The following is a 23,872-nucleotide window of genomic DNA, read 5'->3' as shown; positions in this document are numbered from 1 at the left end:
GTGGTACTTTAAACAGAAGTCTAGCATTGAAGCATGATGCAACAGACATGTGGAATCGTGTCCCACCCAGTTATATTGTCCTGACAAGAGGCCAGTCAGGCCTTTCACTAAAATATTAATGCTGATCACCAAGTTAATCAGCTGCTAGCAACATTTATACAAACATTTGGTATGACTTTGCCTAGGTTACAAAATACGACCTCCTCCTGCATGGTCTAATTACTTAGGCTACCACCGGACCTGTAGTTTACAAGTAAAGATTATGCATAAGTAAACTATAGAAAATATATAACTGAAACAAATTTTATATTGTATTGTTTAAATGCTTCACTTTAAAGGCATTAGGAATAAGCTCAATCAAATATACATTTATTTCATTCTCATAGGAAGCTACCAGGACTTTACATATTACACTTCTTCATCATAATTTTCATAAATTCATAATAATTTAAAAAATTGTAATATGGATACTAAATGACTTTGAGATTTTTAGAACCATCCATTACTGCACACTGAAGGAAAACCATATGTGCAGATGACCAGTTACAGATTATTTTAAAATGATTAGGTTGAAAATGTTTCACAGCAACTGTCCTTTTCATTCAGTAATTATAAATGATGTTAACTTTCAAAACTTCTGTTGTGAAAGATTGTCCACCACCAATCGCACAATGATTTATTTTTCAGTTCTTTGCAACATTTGTCATGTACTCACTTCACACATAACTCACATTCATGCCAGCTCACATTCCAGATTCTTGCGCTCAAACCTGGAGGCTCTCTCTGTTGACAAATGTTGCAAGGAATGTCATGGTCATTTCTGTCATCGCTGATGGCATCAGAGAGGTCATCATCATCTGTCAATTTTTCATTACCTGAATCAAATGAGTCTTCAGAGTCTGTGTCATCATTGTCACATTAATTTAGTTCAATAATTACTGGGTCTACCTCATCCTCTTTGATGCCATCAGTTTCCCAAAATTTTTCCTCTACCTCTCTGATTACATGACTTTCAATTTTTTGCCACTGAACCCTATCAATTCTTTGTCTGGCCTGGCTGTACGGGGTTATGATGGTATCCTTTTTAAAGGAAGAATTGTCCCTAGCAACACAGCCCTTTACATCAGCCCAAACTAACTTTATAAGGTTAAATTCATGGCACCTGGGAGGTAGACATAGCACCTCATGACCATAAAGAGATGCAAGTTCATCAATTATGTACCTTGGATTAGGCTTGTTGGTCTTTACTAACCCCAAGAGCTCAGCCTGACACATTTCAGGATCATAATGAACTCAGCGTCTATCAAGCCAGGCTTGAACCTCAGCTTTACGGCTAGAGCTACTTGGAGCCTTTGACTGAGGATCAAGCTGGGAATGATGGCTTGCATTGTCCATTACGATGACTGAGCTCCTGTCCAGTTTTGGGATAAGTGTGTCCCTGAACCACTCAGTAAAACACTCTGCATTCATCTCATCATGGTAATCACTTCTGTTGCTTTTGGACTCGAATATTAGGCTACAGCCTGGTATGAGTCCCATTTGTGATGAACCAGCATCAGCAATTATCAGTTGACAGCCCTTCCCAAAGGGGACAAAACATCCAGTTGATTTACAAAATGGCTCAAAGGTATTGGTGGATGAATGATTTTCTTCGACCCATCCTCCCTTAACTGTATGGTGAGATTTAATCTAAGTCTCATCCAGGTAGACGATATGGCAGCCTTGTTCCCTAAGTTTCTTAATTTTATGTAAATAAGCACTGCGCTGGGCAATCACTTCATCACGCTCCACCATGAATCTTCATCCAGTAACATTTCTTTTATATCTGCAAAGAGAAAGACAATAGTATATTGAAGAAAAGAAAAGCACAGGTACTATTATGGATAGTGAAAGAGAATGTTAGATGGGTATTGATGACTACTTTTAGGAAAAGGTAGTAGGTACCAAAGATTTTTTTAATATGATAATATTTTTTTGACATTATGACTTTGTAATTAAAAGATATGAATGTCTTTAAAAATTACCTTGCCATAATTGGCAGTCAAATTTAATGTTCACTACTGACATTAGTTCGAATAGATTAAACAAATTCACCTAGTTATTCAACATTATATTTAATTCAGATACATAAAGACACACATGTAACATGTGTGCATCAATTGCATTTTATCATGATTACATAAAATAATTACATTACTGTTTATTCTTTCTGATGTTATTATTGTTATCTCTCATTTATCTATAAAACCGTTTTGTAATTGTTACAAATTGGACATAATTGTCTCTAAAATTTTGAGTGTCAAAGTCTGTATTGTATGATATTCATTAACTTGAATATTACCAGCAATGACGTTATAAAAAATCAATGTAAAGTTTATTAAATACTGAAATCCATGTCTTCTAAGTACTTTGCAGACAGTTGTCTGTGAGACATCCACACCCTTTTCTCTTAGAACAATCTGTAACTTGGTAAGAGTCACTGGTTTTCCTTGCATGAATAGGTCATGGACTGTTCTGTTACCAGATTCTCATCAATGCCATCTAGTTTCCCCTTGCAGACGTTTTGCTCTTGTTTGTATTTTTGGTGCATAGAATCAATAACATTTAGAACTGCTTCATTTTCATCCTCTTTTTTTAGTAGGTTTGGCTTATTATTAATGCCTATAAAATAGGGGGGAAAATAAGTAATTATATAAATAGCAAGACTTTTTACATCAACTGGCCATAAGTTCAGTTAGTTTATTATTTAGACCTTTATATGTGATGTGTATTTAACCATAATTCATAATTTAATTAACATTTGCTATTTATATTACTACTAGATTGTTATTTTTTTTAAAACGTAATTGATATTCCACATTTCCAAATGAATGTACCACATTACAGTTCAGCCCAGAAATGAGAAACATATCAACTTCTTTATATAGCCTAGAAATACATATTATCAACATGTAAATGAGGATATAAATAATGTATTAGGTACCTGTTTCTAGTGGAGTTATACTTGGCCCCTTTTATTCTCTTTTTTCCATTTATCTAACCACCACATGCAGGTGGACATATTGTATTTTGAAATTCTAACCGAAAGTAATAATGCTTTTGGAGAGAATGCCAAAGATGCATAATATCTGGCAATACTAATTTTGTTTTGTTACATCCATTTTCATGCATATTAATCATTGTCTCATTTACCTTGGATAGGTGTTTCACTGGAAACGCGCGATATTTGATGTGATTTTCTTTTTCCGATTCAGATAGTTTCATTATTTTCAGAATGACATCTTTAACCTGTAAAATACTGTATATTACATTTTTCAATGTTACTCTTATTAAAGATGGACAATAAAATGTATTAAATGTCTTTTTTATCATAGGACCCTCTTTTCATGAATACATATTGAATAAAATATTACATCATCCAGATTATATCACAATAATTGAATATTTCAATAAGCATTTTGAAATATAGAAGTAAATTTGTAAAATCACATGGATAACAATATTCATCCTTCTTCATCATATTTGTATAATGAAATCTTTGTGAAATGAAGTTCATCATAGTAAATCATGTCTGTATAATGATCTTGTTTATAAAACTGGTGGATGAATAACTCAATTAAATCTTGTTAGGAACAATTGACATGGTAATTCTCTTAGTATATCACACACCTCTATTTTCCAAGCACAAAACTCAAAGCAACACCCATGTTGAGAGTTGAGACAGTAGTAATCTCTAAAGATGAGTGGTTTAGATCAGTATGTCACCAAGGAAGAGCAAGTATAAAAAGATTATGCCATGTTGATTATGTATAAACTTTCAATATGATCATGATCCACTGTGTATGTATAATTATGTAATGGGTTCATGGTAATTTTCAGACACTATATCATTCCGAATGACAAGGACAATTAAGAACGATCCTGGCAAACTTTTCAGTCTGTGTATATAGTACTTTGGTATTACTTTGAAATTTCTCAGCAGTATTTCCAACCCATCTATGTCATGCACTGATCACAATGCATAGGTAGAGAATGTTTTATGGTAGTTAAAGGTATGACATGAACAATTCTTTCATTCCTAATCTTTTTTTGCGAGACAAAGTTTAATGTGGTATGCATGTTTGCAAGTGATATACATAGATCATTTTTGTTTAAGCATGGAAGAAGTAATGTAATTATATATATAACATTTTTATTAATATTATTATTACTATTATTAATTTCAATTGATTAATTAATTTTATCTAAATATTATGAACATTGAGGAAAAAAACATTTCTTGTGATACAGCTTGTAAGTGTAATAATAATGATAACGAACAACATCATTAACATAATCATTCTGAACTGCAACAATACAATGTGTAGGTAATAATTGTAATGTTGTGCAGTCATGCTGTTATATTTTGTGTCATCACCACCTACATAAATAAAGAAAAATATTCCAAATGTTTAAATTTCTAATCAAATTATACAGTAAGGTCACAATTTATGAAACAACTTACTGTGCAGGTTCTCAAATTTAAGGGCACATTTTTTAGCCAATTTCGTTGGATTTGCTTTGGTGAAATATGACAATCAGACAGTAATTATCGGAAAGAGATGACGTAGTATTTACCTTCTATATACATACATGTAAAGTCATGCATCCACCCCTTCGCTGAAAATGGACTTGTCCAGGAACTGGAAATTGATGTCGAGCATGGATATGGTTGATAGTGAAAACTTCCGTTAAGCATGAAACGCGCAGATGATGACAGTGTTATTGACACCCTGGTGGCAATCAGGTTAGAAATTATAAATCAATGAATGAACTCCTTAAGATCTGTGGATTTGTGATCATGTTCATGCTATTCGTTATTGAAATCAGTGGGGGGGGGGGGTACAAACATATGGGCTTGTATATTCTGACTATTGTACTAATGATTTGACTTTGACCGGAAGATTTCGAGACAAATTAACATGGACAAACTTAATTGGGACAAGATCAAAGGTATTCAAGGATAGACAAGAAGTAAGTATAGAAATCCATCGGAGGGATTCAGTCGATTTTTAAAACTTAATCTTGGACTAAAATATATCATTTATGGAAATTCACTTACACTGACTCGAGCATAAAAATGGAATTTGGGATATTAATTTGTATTGGAAGAATGCAAGCATGATCTGTCTATACCAACCCATTAGTTTGTGCCCCCGACCGATTCCAATAATTGAAACCTTTAATGTGACAAAATGTGCAAGGAACCAAGTCAATTCATTCATTGATTTATAATTTCTAACGTTACTATGAGTAGATTGGCCCTAACACCGTAATCATCTGTGCGTTTCGTGCTTAATGGAAGTTTTCAATATAATAGACCGGCATGCTCGAGATCCATTTCCAGTTCCTGGACAAGTCCATTTTCAGCAAAGTGGTGTGTGCAAAGTCTGGTTCCCTGCTTAGTATGCTCCCTGCGTTGCCCTCCGCTATACTAAATCAGGCGAACGCCAACGCCATATTATCACGTGATCAAAACAAATGGCCTCACATGGAGAGATCTTGGTAATCTAACCATGGCACATTTATTGCTTTAATATTCTGTTTGTTAATGACACAATGCAAACTTTACTAATACTTTCGAGTTTAACTATAGCAGTCATTATATTGTGTTCAAGCTTAACCAGCAAATTGGCTACGTAGGTATTTTTACAATATTTCTACGATTAGGCGAAGACAAAGTATAGGGATACACACAACACTATTTTGTTAATATTGCACGTTTCTCACAACGTCATCTCAAAAATTCCTTTTCCAATAGATTCCTTGCTAAATTTTACGTCAAAATTGATATGAGGTTATGTACGGCAGATTTAATTTTGCCAAAGATTAAGACGAAAATATCTTCCCCATTTTACCAGGGGTGAGGGTAACGATTGTTTTGCAAATATTGCACATTTCATACTGTGTCATCTAAAATATTCTAGTTGCAATGAATTCCTTGACCAATTTTATATCAATATGAATATATTGTTTTCCATGACAGTCCAAATTTTGTCAAATATTAGGATTGATATAACAACCCTCTTCTACGAAGGAGATAAAGTGACAACATTTTGTCAAATATTGCATATTTCGACTACATCATGTACGACATTCCATTTGCTATCGATTACTTGATAATTATTACGTCTGAATTGTTATAAGATGATAGATGACACCCTTAATTGGCCAAAGGTTAATATCAAATCCCAACAATGGGGGGGATGTTGCCAAAAACTGAATATTTTAGACAGCATCATCTCAATGTTCCATTTTAAATAAATTGTTTGATCAATTTTAAATTGATATTGATGTATCTTTGAACATGACAACCCACATTCTGCAAAAGATTATTACCAAAATACCAACCATTTTTCTTATTACGCTGACAATCTGGCTAACATTGGACATTTCTTACTGTTAGTTCCATTTCAAATTGATTTCTTGAAAGAAAGTGGCATAGCATCCCTTACAAACTGGGGTGGTGGTGAAGGAGCCTAAAATAACATCAGACAAACTTTATTGGGAGTGGGCCATATCAATAAGTCTTTGGGAGAGTAGGAGCCAAATTTCTTGTTACACCACTTACATTGATATTGATATATTACTGTAAATATATTCTATTCATTAGGCAAGGCACATTAATTGTCTCCACATGAAACAAATTTAATGTGCTGCTGTGTTGCAAGATTTCCAAAACAAACTGCATTCAGGTTTCATTCACATTCTTATATTGGTAAGATGCTTCAAAATTCACTCACTATATCATCATAACTGAAATACAATGTTAGTACATTTAATGTTAAGCACTGTACAGAAGTTTTAATGTTCTCATCACTAATTTGATTTGCTTCCATAATGAATGCTGTTTTCAATATTTAGTTAATAAAATTCCAAAACTTAATATAAACTTAATTTTTCAGTATTAATGCAATGTTGAGAGATGCATTATTAAAGATAACACTGTAGACAAGTTGAGACAGCATTTCATATTTTGTACTTTTCATCATTACTGAAGCATGACATGAAATTGAACAGTATTTTCATTTCTTATACTGTCACAATCATTCATCCAAATATGTGTCCTAACAGTGATTTCTCAATTTAACCAAATGTGTTGTTGGATGTAAATATAAAAACAAATAAAACACACTGACATGTACATTAAAGGAATCATTGAGCCTTGTATGATTAAATATGGACAGCAGTAACTCTGAGTTGCTTTGATTTAAATGAAAATGTATCAAATATAACACTTGCATATTTGACTTTCTTAGTTTCTCTTTGTTATCTGTCATTGTCATGTTCTGATAACTGAATACATACAGTTATATGCAAATGTGATACATATTTCAATTTACGCCCATGTATAAACATACAAAAGGAAAAAAAATGAACGTAGCAGCATATCTTATGATTGTTTTGTGTGTGTATATATAATCTTAAATGAGTTCATTAATAAGAAATAAGTTATGTAACATTCATATCGACTGATTCAAAAGAGTTCATTGTGTAGTATCAATTATTCTTGTGTTACGATGAACATCAACTTAAACACACATTTGACATACACTTTGTACAGTATTAGTACTGAAACACATGCCAGCCTATCATGATGCATATAGTTTTTATGATAATTATTTAATATCCATCAACAGAATGTGACTCAAACTCGGATAAGTGTTAATCAGTGAAGTATTCGTCAAGTATATGTATGAGATCCATGTATGTGCAGTCCTTTTGAAACATAGAGGGCTTCAACTTAAGATGTGCTATAGAAAGAAAATCTAAAAAGGCAGTTAAGTAGTAACAATGAACATTTTCAAAGGATTTTTTTCCAACATCAACAGTTTTCAACAAAACTGGATGACACAAAACACTTTGTATGGTCCTGAATATCTTTTATCATTCAGATAGTAATGGTATCTTTAAACAAACATATGCACACACACATGAAGAAAAAACTTGCTTCAAATAAATTAAGGTAGTTTTTATTGACATTAAAAATCTCAATAATATTTTATTGACATGGTATTTGTAAAAAATATTTCAGAAGACAGACTGCATGAATGATAAATGGCTTCATACTAAGATTGATTTGCTGACTGAAAAAGATTAATTTAATCACATGTACATTTATTGATATATAGCAACTTTCATAAACATGGTTGTTTCCCAGTGTTAAATTATCAAAGCTTTCTAATGTTCATCCTATTTGCAGATGGCTTACTTAGATTAGATGTGTAATCTCAAATGAGCTGTCATGAAATATAACCAGACAATTCTTGCTTCACAGACACCAATTACTGGGCTCAGGCCCAGACAAATTGATGCTTTGTACAACCCAAGAGAATCCAAAGACTTAGTTGTTGTATTACCCACAGGATATGGAAAAACTCTGATTTTTGAACTGATTCCTTTCTACCTACAGTGCACAGTCATAGTACTGGAACCTCTTAGTCAGCTTTGTTACACATCTGATGGACATGTGATACGTGTCACTGAACAGTTTTAAGATCACAGTACCTTATGCATAGGTGAATTTTCATATATGGTTGGACATCCAGAAGACATACTGGATAAAAATGTTCTTGAATGCCTACTTGAGGCTGAATAGACAAAGCAACAGGTATGTTTGATTACTGACGAGGCCCAATGCATTCTGCAGTGGCAGGATGAATTTAGACCTGCATACAAGGAGATTAAAAATCTTCAGGCTCTTTTTCCAGTTTGTACAATCTGTGCTATGACAGTAACTATTAATAAAGGCAGCATCAAATCTATAAAGAAAGAGTTTAAACTTTCCAGATGCAGCATAATTAATTGTACACCTCTTCTAAGAAAAAACATCAATTTGCTGGTAAGAAGACGACCACCATACTCAAGTGACACAACACCAACTTAACCTTGTGACTGTTTTCAAATCACTGTTTCAGGACCTTATTAGAACAAAGGAAAATAGTTCATGCATTTCTGTAACAATAGTCTACATAAAACTTGTATGGTGTGGTAAAGCTATTGAGCAAGCTAAGCTACTTCTAGGTGATCAACTGTACAATGGAGAAAGAAAGGATGTGATGTAATGTGATTTTGATTTTTAATGTAGCTTAAACAATTTTTCAGTCATATCGCTATGATGTCTGCAATGTGGCAATTTATAGTGATGTCTAGCACTGAGGCATCATGCTGCAGACATGTAGCATGATGTCCCACCCAGTCACATTATCCTGACACCAGGCCAACCAGTCCTAACACTAACCTGCTAATGCTGAATACCAAGCGAGGCAGCTGTTAGTACCATTTTTAAGTCTCTAGTATGACTCGGCCGGGGATCAAACCCATGACCTCCCCCATCCAAGGCGAACGCTCTAACCACTAGGCCACCGGAGCGGTTCATGCATTTCTGTAACAATAGTCTACACAAGACTTGTATGGTGTGGTAAACCTATTGAGCAAGCTAAGCTACTTCTAGGTGATGAACTGTACAATGGAGAAAAAAAGGAAGAAAACTGCATTGTTGTGCAATACCACTCTCCACAATATTGCAATGTAAATTAATATATTCTGTGCTATCTTTCAAGTGAAAACAATCACATAAAAATAATTTCTGCGACAATTGCAATTGGAATGGGGGCAGACCTTAGAAAGGTGCATAGAGTGATTCATGCTGGATCCCCATCTTCAGTGGAAGGTATACTCATGCCCACCATAAAATCAGTCTTTGTTGTATGTATATTAGGTCTGAAAACATTTACAATTTGATACCTGCATATTTCTACTAACTCAGACATAATAGTTGGAGTATGTTGGTCTTTAAGAAAAGGTCTGTGCACAAAACAGTGATAGAAAATGAGCTTCTTTTTGTGTTCTCAATTAATTTACCAGTTCAATTAGTTTATTTTAGTAGTCTTGGAAGGACTACAATACTTAATTCAAATACATGTATAAATATTTCTCTTCTCATCAAGTCAAATAGAAATGGACATTTTTTCCATATAAATTTTAATAAGGAAAATGAAGCAGGAAAACCCATTGTTATATTGACTTCCATCATATCCTGAACTTGTCTTTAGGATATGAGAAATAACTTGCCTTTCAAGCATGAATCGAATACTAGGTTTTCATGTGTTTCATTATATATACACCAATCCCTCGATAACTCACGCACATCGGGGTCCAGAAACATCGACCGCACTATAAGTGAGGTGCAAGTTATCAAGGAACCTTTAAAATAAGCCCAAAACCAATAAAGTGATTGACGACATAACGGAAGAATAAGGGAGGGGGTAGGCAGATTATACGGTTGAATACTCACTTTATAATCGTTCTGAGATTAACTGTGAATAAATATCTCTTCATAACGGTGTATTTTATTATTTCCTCATAGGACAACATTAATTTTAGGATAAATTACAGTATATTGAGTTGATCATCGAAAACATTATTTCTCGTGGTTTCCGTTCGCTTAACATGTGTACCACTTCACACAATGTGTACTATGTCACTAATTTTTATCTTGAATTGGATACATTCTAGTTTTATTGTTTGAACCAAATTAGAAGTTTTTTTATATACAAAAGATCGACTCTTTTCGAGAAACAGTGTCGATTGAACGATAGCTAGATAGATAGATTTGAATGCGATAGCAGTAAAATGGAAAACAAAAAACAAGGGTTAATCAGTACTAACATTTAATTGGTCTACAAATTTAAAACAACGTAAATTAGAACAAGTTAATACTTGCCGTTTGTGCCACGCTTGACAAATATCAATTCACTTTTTGAAAACAATCATTTAATTTTTTTTGTGTGTGTTACCCCTTGGTTTCTATGCCGCTGAGCAAAATCCCTTAGATTTCTCAACTGCATGAGCTTTATGTAGTCAACATTTTGGGTCTCCAGCCACCTTACGGCAATATCAAAATATCCGATTGCTTTGTGTGCAGAGGGGTGGGTGGGTGCAACATCTGCGTCTGCATCACTTTCAACACTTGTGTTACTCCAGTTAGAATCGTCTTCTGCTGCAAATTTGTTCGTTATAGAATTAATTATAGTTTCATCTGACATGTATTCGGCTGTGGGGCAATCATTGTCAGCACAAATCCACTCCTCCACATCATCAAGAGAAACGCCCATCTCTGGACCATGAGTATGTATGAATTTCTCCCAAACAGCCTCGGCATTAATGACATCAGTTTCACTGAAACATTCGAAGTCACTATCATCAACGTTGTCTCTGTTACTGTTTTGCTTTATGTCAAAGGCAGTTCCAAGACCCTTAATCCAGCACCTGAGGTCTCTTGTAATCAATTTTTTTTAAATGCAACAAACACTTCCCAAAGTTGTGGATCAAAACAAAGCCGGCATGTAATTAGGTTCTCACAGAAGTACTCACAGGTTTCGATGTGATGGTTGATTGACTCTTCATGTTTTCAATGAACAGAATATGTTGTGATTATAATGTTTACACTGAAACGGAATTAAAGGATTAGAACGTGACTTTCACACAGAAAGACGTTTAATTGGTGTTTGTTTCATTCTCTGTTGCCACCTGTTAGCATTTATCAGAAGTTTTCATTGATCGCTATTTCACCAGACTGTTTATTTACAGTATACTGACACCTATTTATCATAAAAACTTACATAATATATGATATCTTTAAACAGAGGTCTCGCTAGGATTTGAAAACTGGGTCTTTCTGCCTCTGAATTCAATCACTAAATATCAGTACATTTTCTCACTCTGCCGCCAGTCAAAGCCTTTGAACTAGCCGCCTAGCTGTTGCATCATGTTCTTTTTTTTTTTTAATGTACTCTTATAAAATGGCAACAGTACATCAAAAGAGTCTTTCAGTCACTGAATTCTGTCATTGTAAATATCAGCACAGTTAACTGATCAACACATTTTCCCACAAAGCAGGTGGCTGAAACAGGACCGGCAAATCTTAGAATTTTCCCGCGCACCTATTACATGCGTATGGAGGACTCCCGCCTCTGTTTTCGAGATCTCTGAAATTAATTCTTCTTTAGAACTTGCAAATTTCAAAATATGGATTATATTTTTACAGGCATTAATCACCATTTTCGAGGATAAAACGAGCAATGTATCAAGGTTTAATTTATCAATTCTTATCATAATTTTTTCATGTTTAGCATATTTTAAATACATTTTCTCTGGAAAAAAATTGGGATATCCGGGCGCGAGTTATCGAGGGAGCGATATATATATATATATATATATATATATATGATTGTCAAGTCTGCTTGCAATGCACGGTACATCACATGTGAAGCCATACACAGTTTAGAATAATCTATGTTAGTATATTAGTTGGTATTCTAGGATAGAGCCATGGACTCTTTGTTGAATAAAGAATACATATTTTCATTTAACACTTGAAACTGCTGCACACGCCAATTTTTGAAAAATTATTTTGAGGCAGCTGAATTTATATGCTCTGACCTTTGTAAAAATGATGCACTTGGAAGTGCATTTGGTATTAAACAGATTTCAGGGCAAAATCAAATAGATACCTTGTGCATATGGCTTTAAAGGAATATGTGAGAGCTGATATATCTGGTGAAATTGTATTTCACCTGAATGATGACTTACGTCAACGCATAACTGAAAACTGAAACATTTTATATTATACCTATGGACATAAATTGTTCAGTATTACAACATTCCTAGGTACATTGCTGATGTACTGAATGCAATACTTGTTACCTTTAGGAAATAAAAAGTTATTCAGACCAAGCAAGTAAATGTTGACCGCTCTGGTGGCCTAGTAGTTACAGCATCTACCTTGTATGTGGTAGGTCATGGGTTCAAACCCCAGCTGAGTGATACCAAAGACTTATAAACATGGTACTAACAGCTTCCTCACTAGGCACTCAGCATTAAGAATTTAAGTGTCAGTACTGGTGGCCTGGTATCAGGACAATGCCACTGGGTGGGACATGATGATACATGTCTGAAGCATGGTATCACTGTGCTAGACATCACTATAAAATGTTGCACTTAAGACATTGTAGTGATATGACTGCAAAATTGTTAAAGCAAAGTTAGAAATGCAAATCACACACACACAAGTAAATGTATGTCCTGTCACCCTTTATGATTCAAATCAATTTTAATTTTCTATCGACTATAACCTTGCCAACAGGACAGAATAAAGGTGGGCATGTGTGCAGGTGAAAGTATAATTTAAAAATAAGACCAATGCCTCCCACCCCATCACCTCGACTTTGGGATTTGACTATAATAACAAATTATTCATCATTCTCAAATTACCTTAAACTTGTATCAGGAGCAAAAGGAGACTATGGTTGTGTTGTGACAAAAAAGGGAAATGTATGACATTAATAGCTTCAGAATTTGGGAATTGTATCGCAGGAGGAAAAAGATAAGCCCTAAACTTACATGTTGAAGACACTGTCACTATAGAACAAATGAGTGATGCCTATGTCCTGCCTCTGCCAAAGTTGGAAGTACAACTGGAGAAATGTTGTACAAATTGCTTACTTAAACAAACCAACAATTCCCCATCATCTCACACATGCGTGGGGGGGATTATTCTGATGTTATTGATTGATTATCATTGATTAGCAAGTGCGGTAGTAGTACATGCCTGCAGGTGCGATTACAAAAAAGGGGCAATAACTTTGTTGTTCTTGTTGTTGTGGGGTTTAATGCCATTTTTCAGCACACGATAGGCTATACATGGCAGCAAGTATTAATGGTGGAAGAAGAACCCGGGAAAACATTGGAAAGAACCACCGAGCCACGAGAAGCTACTGGCAAGCTTTCTCACATACCCACATTGGCTGAATCTGAGACTCGAACCAGCGCAGACAGAGGTGAGATGGCAGTGATCCGTAATGAAGAGTGCTTTAGATCACTTGGGGCCCCGGCAATAACTTCGTGTGTGTGTGACTGGATTTTTAACCTAGCTTTAAAAAAATGTTTAGTCATTTCATTAGGATGTCTGCAGTGTAGCAGTTTTTAGTGATGTATAGCACTGGGTCAAAATGCCACAGATATTTATCATGTCCCACCCAATCACATTATACTGACACCAAGCCCACCAGTCCTAATACTACCTTCTTAATGCTGAGCACCAATCGAGGCAGCAGCCAGAACCATTTTTATAAGTCTTCTTATGACTTGTCTGGGATTTGAACCTGTGACCTTCTGCAACTGAAGCATGGCAAGTGGCTAATACTGCCTACCACAATGGCATGTGACTAAAAAATACCTACTTATGGCAAGTTGCTAATAATGCCTACCTATGGCAAGTGGCTAATAATGCCTGACCTATGGCAAGTTGCTAATAATGCCTGACATATGGCAAGTGGTTAACAATGCCTGACCTATGGCAAGTGGCTAATAATGCCTACCTATGGCAAGTGGCTAATAATCCTGACATATGGCAAGTGGCTAATAATGCCTTCCTATGGCAAGTGGCTAATAACGCCTACCTATGGCAAGTGGCTAATAATGCCTGACCTATGGCAAGTGGCTAATAATGCCTGACCTATGGCAAGTGGCTAATAATGCTGTCCTATGGCAAGTGGTTAATAATGCCTGCACTATGACATATGGCTAATGCCTGACCTATGGCAAGTGGCTAATAATTCCTACCTATGACAAGTGGCTAATAATGCCTACCTATGGCAAGTGGCTAATAATCCCTGACCTATGGCAAATGTCTAATAATGCCTACCAATGGCAAGTGGTTAATAATGCCTGACCTATGACATGTGGATAATAATGCCTGACCTATGGCAAGTGGCTAATAATGCCTATCAATGGCAACTGGCTAATAATGGCTAACAATAGCATTGGCTAAAAATGCCTGACCTATGGCAAGTTGCTCATAATAACTGACCCATGGCAAGTGGCTAATAATGCCTGAGCTATGGCAAGTAGCTAATAATGCCACCCTATGGCAAGTGGGTAATAATGCCTGACCTAATACATGTGGCTAATAATGCCTGACATATGGCTAATGCCAGACCTATGGCATGTGGCTAATAATTCCTACCTATGGCAAGTGGCTAATAATGCCTACTTATGGCAAGTGGCTAATAATGCCTGACCTATGACAAATGTCTAATAATGCCTACCAATGGCAAGTGGTTAATAATGCCTGACCTATGACATGTGGATAATAATGCCTGACCTTTGACATGTGGACAATAATGCCTGACCTGTGGCAAGTGGCTAATAATGCCTATCAAAGGCAACTGGCTAATAATGGCTAACAACAGCATTGGCTAAAAATGCCTGACCAATGGCAAGTTGCTCATAATGCCTGACCCATGGCAAGTGGCTAATAATGCCTGACCCATGGCAAGTAGCTAATAATGCCTATCTGTGGCAAGTGGCTAAAATGACTGACCTATGACATGTGGCTAATAATGCCTGACATATGGCTAATGCCTGACCTATGGCAAGTGGCTAATAATTCCTACCTATGGCAAGTGGCTAATAATGCCTACCTATGACAAGCAACTAATAATGCCTGACCTATGGCAAATGTCTAATAATGCCTACCAATGGCAAGTGGTTAATAATGACTGACCTTTGACATGTGGATAATAATGCCTGACCTACAGCAAGTGGCTAATAATGCCTATCAATGGCAAGTGGCTAATAATGGCTAACAATAGCATTGGCTAAAAATGCCTGACCTATGGCAAGTTGCTCATAATAACTGACCCATGGCAAGTGGCTAATAATGCCTGACCTATGGCAAGTAGCTAATAATGCCACCCTATGGCAAGTGGTTATTAATGCCTGACCTAATACATGTGGCTAATAATGCCTGACATATGGCTAATGCCAGACCTATGGCAAGCGGCTACTAATTCCTATCAATGGCAAGTGGCTAATAATGCCTGACCTATGGCAAATGTCTAATAATGCCTACCAATGGCAAGTGGTTAATAATGCCTGACCTATGACATGTGGATAATAATGCCTGACCTTTGACATGTGGATAATAATGCCTGACCTATGGCAAGTGGCTAATAATGCCTATCAAAGGCAACTGGCTAATAATGGCTAACAACAGCATTGGCTAAAAATGCCTGACCTATGGCAAGTTGCTCATAATGCCTGACCCATGGCAAGTGGCTAATAATGCCTGACCCATGGCAAGTAGCTAATAATGCCTACCTCTGACAAGTGGCTAATAATGCCTGACCTTTGACATGTGGCTAATAATGCCTGACCTATGGCAAGTGCCTAATAATGCCTGACCCATGGCAAGTAGCTAATAATGCCTACCTCTGACAAGTGGCTAATAATGCCTGACCTATGACATGTGGCTAATAATGCCTGACATATGGCTAATGCCTGACCTATGGCAAGTGGCTAATAATTCCTACATATGGCAAATGGCTAATAATGCCTACCAATGGCAAGTGGTTAATAATGCCTGACCTATGACATGTGCATAATAATGCGTGACCTATGACATGTGGATAATAATGCCTGACCTTTGACATGTGGATAATAATGCCTGACCTATGGCAAGTGGCTAATAATACCTATCAATGGCAACTGGCTAATAATGGCTAACAATAGCATTGGCTAAAAATACCTCACCAATGGCAATTTGCTCATAATGCCAGATCCATGGCAGGTGCCTAATAATGCCTGACCTATGGAAAGTAGCTAATAATGCCATCCTATGGCAAGTGGTTAATAACGCCTGACCTATGACATGTGGCTAATAATGCCTGACATATGACTAATTCCTGACCTATGGCAAGTGGCTAATAATTCATACCTATGGCAAGTGGCTAATAATGCCTACCTATGGCAAGTGGCTAATAATGCCTGACGTATGGCAAATGTCTAATAATGCCTACCAATGGCAAGTGGTTAATAATGCCTGACCTATGACATGTGGATAATAATGTTTGACCTTTGACATGTGGATAATAATGCCTGACCTACGGCAAGTGGCTAATAATGCCTATCAATGGCAACTGGTTAATAATGGCTAACAACAGCATTGGCTAAAAATGCCTGACCTATCGCAAGTTGCTCATAATGCCTGACCCATGGCAAGTGGCTAATAATGCCTGACCCATGGCAAGTAGCTAATAATGCCTACCTCTGACAAGTGGCTAATAATGCCTGACCTTTGACATGTGGCTAATAATGTCTGACCTATGGCAAGTGGCTAACAATGCCTGACATATGGCAAGTCGCTAATAATTCCTACCTATGGCAATTGGTTAATAATGCCTACCTATGGCAAGTGGCTAATAATGCCTGACCTATGGCAAATGTCAAATAATGCCTACCAATGGCAAGTGGTTAATAATGCCTGACCGATGACATGTGGATAATAATGCCTTAACTTTGATATGTGGATAATAATGCCTGACCTATGGCAAGTGGCTAATAATGCCTATCAATGGCAAATGGCTAATAATGGCTAACAATAGCATTGACTAAAAATGCCTGACCTATGGCAAGTTGCTCATAATGCCTGACCCATGGCAAGTGGCTAATAATGCCTGACCTATGGCAAGTAGCTAAAATGCCATCCTATGGCAAGTGGTCAATAATGCCTGACATATGACATGTGGCTAATAATGCCTGACATATGGCTAATGCCTGACCTATGGAAAGTGGCTAATAATTCCTACCTATGGCAAGTGGCGAATAATGCCTACCTATGGCAAGTGGCTAATAATGCCTGATGTATGGCAAATGTCTAATAATGCCTACCAATGGCAAGTGGTTAATAATGCCTGACCTATGACATGTGGATAATAATGCCTGACCTATGACATGTGGATAATAATGCCTGACTTTTGACATGTGGATAATTATGCTTTACCTATGACAAGTGGCTAATAATGCATATCAATGGCAACTGGCTAATAATGGCTAACAATAGCATTGACTAAAAATGCCTGACCTATGGCAAGTTGCTCATAATGCCTGCCCCATGGCAAGTGGCTAATAATGCCTGACCCATGGCAAGTAGCTAATAATGCCTACCTCTGGCAAGTGGCTAATAATGCCTGACCTTTGACATGTGGCTAATAATGCCTGACCTATGGCAAGTGGCTAATAATGCCTGACATATGGCTAATGCCTGACCTATGGCAAGTGGCTAATAATTCTTACCTATGGCAAATGTCTAATAATGCCTACCAATGGCAAGTGGTTAATAATGTCTGACCTATGACATGTGGATAATAATGCCTGACCTTTTACATGTGGATAATAATGCCTGACCTAAGGCAAGTGGCTAATAATGCCTCTCAATGGCAACTGGCTAATAATGGCTAACAATAGCATTGGCTAAAAGTGCCTGACCTATGGCAAGTTGCTCAGAATGCATGTCCCATGGCAAGTGGCTAATAATGCCTGACCTATGGCAATTAGCTAATAATGCCATCCTATGGCAAGTGGTTAATAATGCCTGACCTATGACATGTGGCTAATAATGCCTGACATATGGCTAATACCTGACCTATGGCAAGTGGCTAATAATTCCGACCTATGGCAAGTGGCTAATAATGCGTACCTACGGCAAGTGGCTAATAATGCCTGACCTATGGCAAATTTCTAATAATACCTACCAATGGCAAGTGGTTAATAATGCCTGACCTATGACATATGGATAACAATGCCTGACCTATGACACGTGGATAATAATGCCTGACCGTTCACATGTGGATAATAATGCCTGAAATATGGCAAGTGGCTAATAATGCCTATCAATGGCAACTGGCTAATAACAACAGCATTAGCTAAAAATGCCTGACCTATGGCAAGTTGCTCACAATGCCTGACCCATGGCAAGTGGCTAATAATGCTTCACCCATGGCAAGTAGCTAATAATGCCTACCTCTGGCAAGTGGCTAATAATGCCTGATCATTGACATGTGGCTAATAATGCCTGACCCATGGCAAGTGGCTAATAATGCCTGACATATGGCTAATGCCTGACCTATGACAAGTGGCTAATAATTCCTACCTATGGCAAGTGGCTAATAATGCCTACCTATGACAAGTGGCTAATATTGCCTGACCTATGGGAAATGTCTAAAAATGCCTACCAATGGCAAGTGGTTAATAATGCCTGACCTATGACATGTGGATAATAATGCCTGACCTATGACAAGTGGCTAATAATGCTTATCAATGGCAACTGCCTAATAATGGCTAACAATAGCATTGGCTAAAAATGCCTGACCTATGGCAAGTTGCTCATAATAACTGACCCATGGCAAGTGGTAAATAATGCCTTACCTATGGCAAGTAGCTAATAATGCCACCCTATGGCAAGTGGTTAATAATGCCTGACCTAATACATGTGGCTAATAATGCCTGACATATGGCTAATGCCTGACCTATGGCAAGTTGCTCATAATGCCTGACCCATGGCAAGTGGCTAATAATGCCTGACCCATGGCAAGTAGCGAATAATGCCTACCTCTGGCAAGTGGCTAATAATGCCTGACCTATGACATGTGGCTAATAATGCCTGGCATATGGCTAATGCCTGACCTATGGCAAGTGGCTAATAATTCCTACCTAAGGCAAGTGGCTAATAATGCCTACCTATGACAAGTGGCTAATAATGCCTGACCTATGGCAAATGTCTAATAATGCCTACCAATGGCAAGTGGTTAATAATGCCTGACCTATGACATGTGCATAATAATGCCTGACCTATGACATGTGGATAATAATGCCTGACCTATGGCAAGTGGCTAATAATACCTATCAATGGCAACTGGCTAATAATGGCTAACAATAGCATTGGATATAAATACCTGACCTATGGCAAGTTGCTCATAATGCCTGACCCATGGCAAGTGGCTAATAATGCCTGACCTATGGCAAGTAGCTAAGAATGCCATCCTATGGCAAGTGATTAATAACGCCTGACCTATGACATGTGGCTAATAATGCCTGACATATGACTAATGCCTGACCTATGGCAAGTGGCTAATAATTCATACCTATGGCAAGTGGCTGATAATGCCTACCTATGGCAAGTGGCTAATAAACCCTGACCCATGACATGTGGATAATAATGCCTGACCTATGACATGTGCATAATAATGCCTGACCTATGGCAAGTGGCTAATAATGCCTATCAATGGCAACTGCCTAATAATGGCTAACAATAGCATTGGCTACAAATGACTGACCTATGGCAAGTTGCTCATAATAACTGACCCATGGCAAGTGGATAATAATGCCTGACCTATGGCAAGTAGCTAATAATGCCACCCTATGGCAAGTGGTTAATAATGCCTGACCTAATACATGTGGCTAATAATGCCTGACATATGGCTAATGCCAGACCTATGGCAAGTGGCTAATAATTCCTACCTATGGCAAGTGGCTAATAACGCCTATGGCAAGTGCCTAATAATGCCTGACCTATGGCAAATGTCTAATAATGCCTACCAACGGCAAGTGGTTAATAATGCCTGACCTATGACATGTGGATAATAATGCCTGACCTATGGCAAGTGGCTAATAATGCTTATCAATAGCAACTGCCTAATAATGGCTAACAATAGCATTGGCTAAAAATGCCTGACCTATGGCAAGTTGCTCATAATAACTGACCCATGGCAAGTGGTAAATAATGCCTGACCTATGGCAAGTAGCTAATAATGCCACCCTATGGCAAGTGGTTAATAATGCCTGACCTAATACATGCGGCTAATAATGCCTGACATGTGGCGAATGCATAACCTATGGCAAGTTGCTCATAATACCTGACCCATGGCAAGTGGCTAATAATGCCTCACCCATGGCAAGTAGCTAATAATGCCTACCTCTGGCAAGTGGCTAATAATGCCTGACTGATGACATGTGGCTAATAATGCCTGGCATATGGCTAATGCCTGACCTATGGCAAGTGGCTAATAATTCCTACCTAAGGCAAGTGGCTAATAATGCCTACCTATGGCAAGTGGCTAATAATGCCTGACCTATGGCAAATGTCTAATAATGCCTACCAATGGCAAGTGGTTAATAATGCCTGACCTATGACATGTGGATAATAATGTTTGACCTTTGACATGTGGATAATAATGCCTGACCTACGGCAAGTGGCTAATAATGCCTATCAATGGCAACTGGTTAATAATGGCTAACAACAGCATTGGCTAAAAATGCCTGACCTATGGCAAGTTGCTCATAATGCCTGACCCATGGCAAGTGGCTAATAATGCCTGACCCATGGCAAGTAGCTAATAATGCCTACCTCTGACAAGTGGCTAATAATGCCTGACCTTTGACATGTGGCTAATAATGCCTGACCTATGGCAAGTGGCTAACAATGCCTGACATATGGCAAGTCGCTAATAATTCCTGCCTATGGCAATTGGTTAATAATGCCTACCTATGGCAAGTGGCTAATAATGCCTGACCTATGGCAAATGTCAAATAATGCCTACCAATGGCAAGTGGTTAATAATGCCTGACTGATGACATGTGGATAATAATGCCTTAACTTTGATATGTGGATAATAATGCCTGACCTATGGCAAGTGGCTAATAATGCCTGACATATGGCTAATGCCTGACCTATGGCAAGTGGCTAATAATTCTTACCTATGGCAATTGGCTAATAATGCCTACCTATGGCAAGTGGCTAATAATGCCTGACCTATGGCAAGTGGCTAATAATGCCTGACCCATGGCAAGTAGCGAATAATGCCTACCTCTGGCAAGTGGCTAATAATGCCTGACCTATGACATGTGGCTAATAATGCCTGGCATATGGCTAATGCCTGACCTATGGCAAGTGGCTAATAATTCCTACCTAAGGCAAGTGGCTAATAATGCCTACCTATGACAAGTGGCTAATAATGCCTGACCTATGGCAAATGTCTAATAATGCCTACCAATGGCAAGTGGTTAATAATGCCTGACCTATGACATGTGCATAATAATGCCTGACCTATGACATGTGGATAATAATGCCTGACCTATGGCAAGTGGCTAATAATACCTATCAATGGCAACTGGCTAATAATGGCTAACAATAGCATTGGATATAAATACCTGACCTATGGCAAGTTGCTCATAATGCCTGACCCATGGCAAGTGGCTAATAATGCCTGACCTATGGCAAGTAGCTAAGAATGCCATCCTATGGCAAGTGATTAATAACGCCTGACCTATGACATGTGGCTAATAATGCCTGACATATGACTAATGCCTGACCTATGGCAAGTGGCTAATAATTCATACCTATGGCAAGTGGCTGATAATGCCTACCTATGGCAAGTGGCTAATAAACCCTGACCCATGACATGTGGATAATAATGCCTGACCTATGACATGTGCATAATAATGCCTGACCTATGGCAAGTGGCTAATAATGCCTATCAATGGCAACTGCCTAATAATGGCTAACAATAGCATTGGCTACAAATGACTGACCTATGGCAAGTTGCTCATAATAACTGACCCATGGCAAGTGGATAATAATGCCTGACCAATGGCAAGTAGCTAATAATGCCACCCTATGGCAAGTGGTTAATAATGCCTGACCTAATACATGTGGCTAATAATGCCTGACATATGGCTAATGCCAGACCTATGGCAAGTGGCTAATAATTCCGACCTATGGCAAGTGGCTAATAACGCCTATGGCAAGTGCCTAATAATGCCTGACCTATGGCAAATGTCTAATAATGCCTACCAACGGCAAGTGGTTAATAATGCCTGACCTATGACATGTGGATAATAATGCCTGACCTATGGCAAGTGGCTAATAATGCTTATCAATAGCAACTGCCTAATAATGGCTAACAATAGCATTGGCTAAAAATGCCTGACCTATGGCAAGTTGCTCATAATAACTGACCCATGGCAAGTGGTAAATAATGCCTGACCTATGGCAAGTAGCTAATAATGCCACCCTATGGCAAGTGGTTAATAATGCCTGACCTAATACATGTGGCTAATAATGCCTGACATGTGGCAAATGCATAACCTATGGCAAGTTGCTCATAATGCCTGACCCATGGCAAGTGGCTAATAATGCCTCACCCATGGCAAGTAGCTAATAATGCCTACCTCTGGCAAGTGGCTAATAATGCCTGACTGATGACATGTGGCTAATAATGCCTGGCATATGGCTAATGCCTGACCTATGGCAAGTGGCTAATAATTCCTACCTAAGGCAAGTGGCTAATAATGCCTACCTATGGCAAGTGGCTAATAATGCCTGACCTATGGCAAATGTCTAATAATGCCTACCAATGGCAAGTGGTTAATAATGCCTGACCTATGACATGTGGATAATAATGTTTGACCTTTGACATGTGGATAATAATGCCTGACCTACGGCAAGTGGCTAATAATGCCTATCAATGGCAACTGGTTAATAATGGCTAACAACAGCATTGGCTAAAAATGCCTGACCTATGGCAAGTTGCTCATAATGCCTGACCCATGGCAAGTGGCTAATAATGCCTGACCCATGGCAAGTAGCTAATAATGCCTACCTCTGACAAGTGGCTAATAATGCCTGACCTTTGACATGTGGCTAATAATGCCTGACCTATGGCAAGTGGCTAACAATGCCTGACATATGGCAAGTCACTAATAATTCCTGCCTATGGCAATTGGTTAATAATGCCTACCTATGGCAAGTGGCTAATAATGCCTGACCTATGGCAAATGTCAAATAATGCCTACCAATGGCAAGTGGTTAATAATGCCTGACCGATGACATGTGGATAATAATGCCTTAACTTTGATATGTGGATAATAATGCCTGACCTATGGCAAGTGGCTAATAATGCCTCACATATGGCTAATGCCTGACCTATGGCAA

General features: G+C 37.7%; 2 protein-coding genes across 2 annotated transcripts in view; one reads left to right on the top strand and one right to left on the bottom strand.

The window, feature by feature from the left end:
• LOC149771770 (transient receptor potential cation channel subfamily M member-like 2) overlaps positions 1-23,872 on the bottom strand; it is a 145,759-nt gene that overhangs the window by 109,012 nt on the left and 12,875 nt on the right. The window lies entirely within an intron of this gene.
• Positions 870-12,958, top strand: LOC149771771 (uncharacterized). Its single transcript, XM_089948144.1, has 2 exons — positions 870-8,529; positions 9,591-12,958. Exons 1-2 carry the CDS (start codon positions 8,285-8,287, stop codon positions 9,781-9,783), a joined length of 438 nt encoding a protein of 145 aa, XP_089804270.1. The 5' UTR covers positions 870-8,284; the 3' UTR covers positions 9,784-12,958.

This window comes from Sinohyriopsis cumingii, unplaced genomic scaffold, assembly GCF_028554795.1.
Source record: "Sinohyriopsis cumingii isolate HCF-2022 unplaced genomic scaffold, ASM2855479v2 utg001660l, whole genome shotgun sequence".
In the NCBI taxonomy this organism is placed as follows: domain Eukaryota; kingdom Metazoa; phylum Mollusca; class Bivalvia; order Unionida; family Unionidae; genus Sinohyriopsis; species Sinohyriopsis cumingii.
This window is presented reverse-complemented; position numbering and strand designations above follow the sequence as displayed.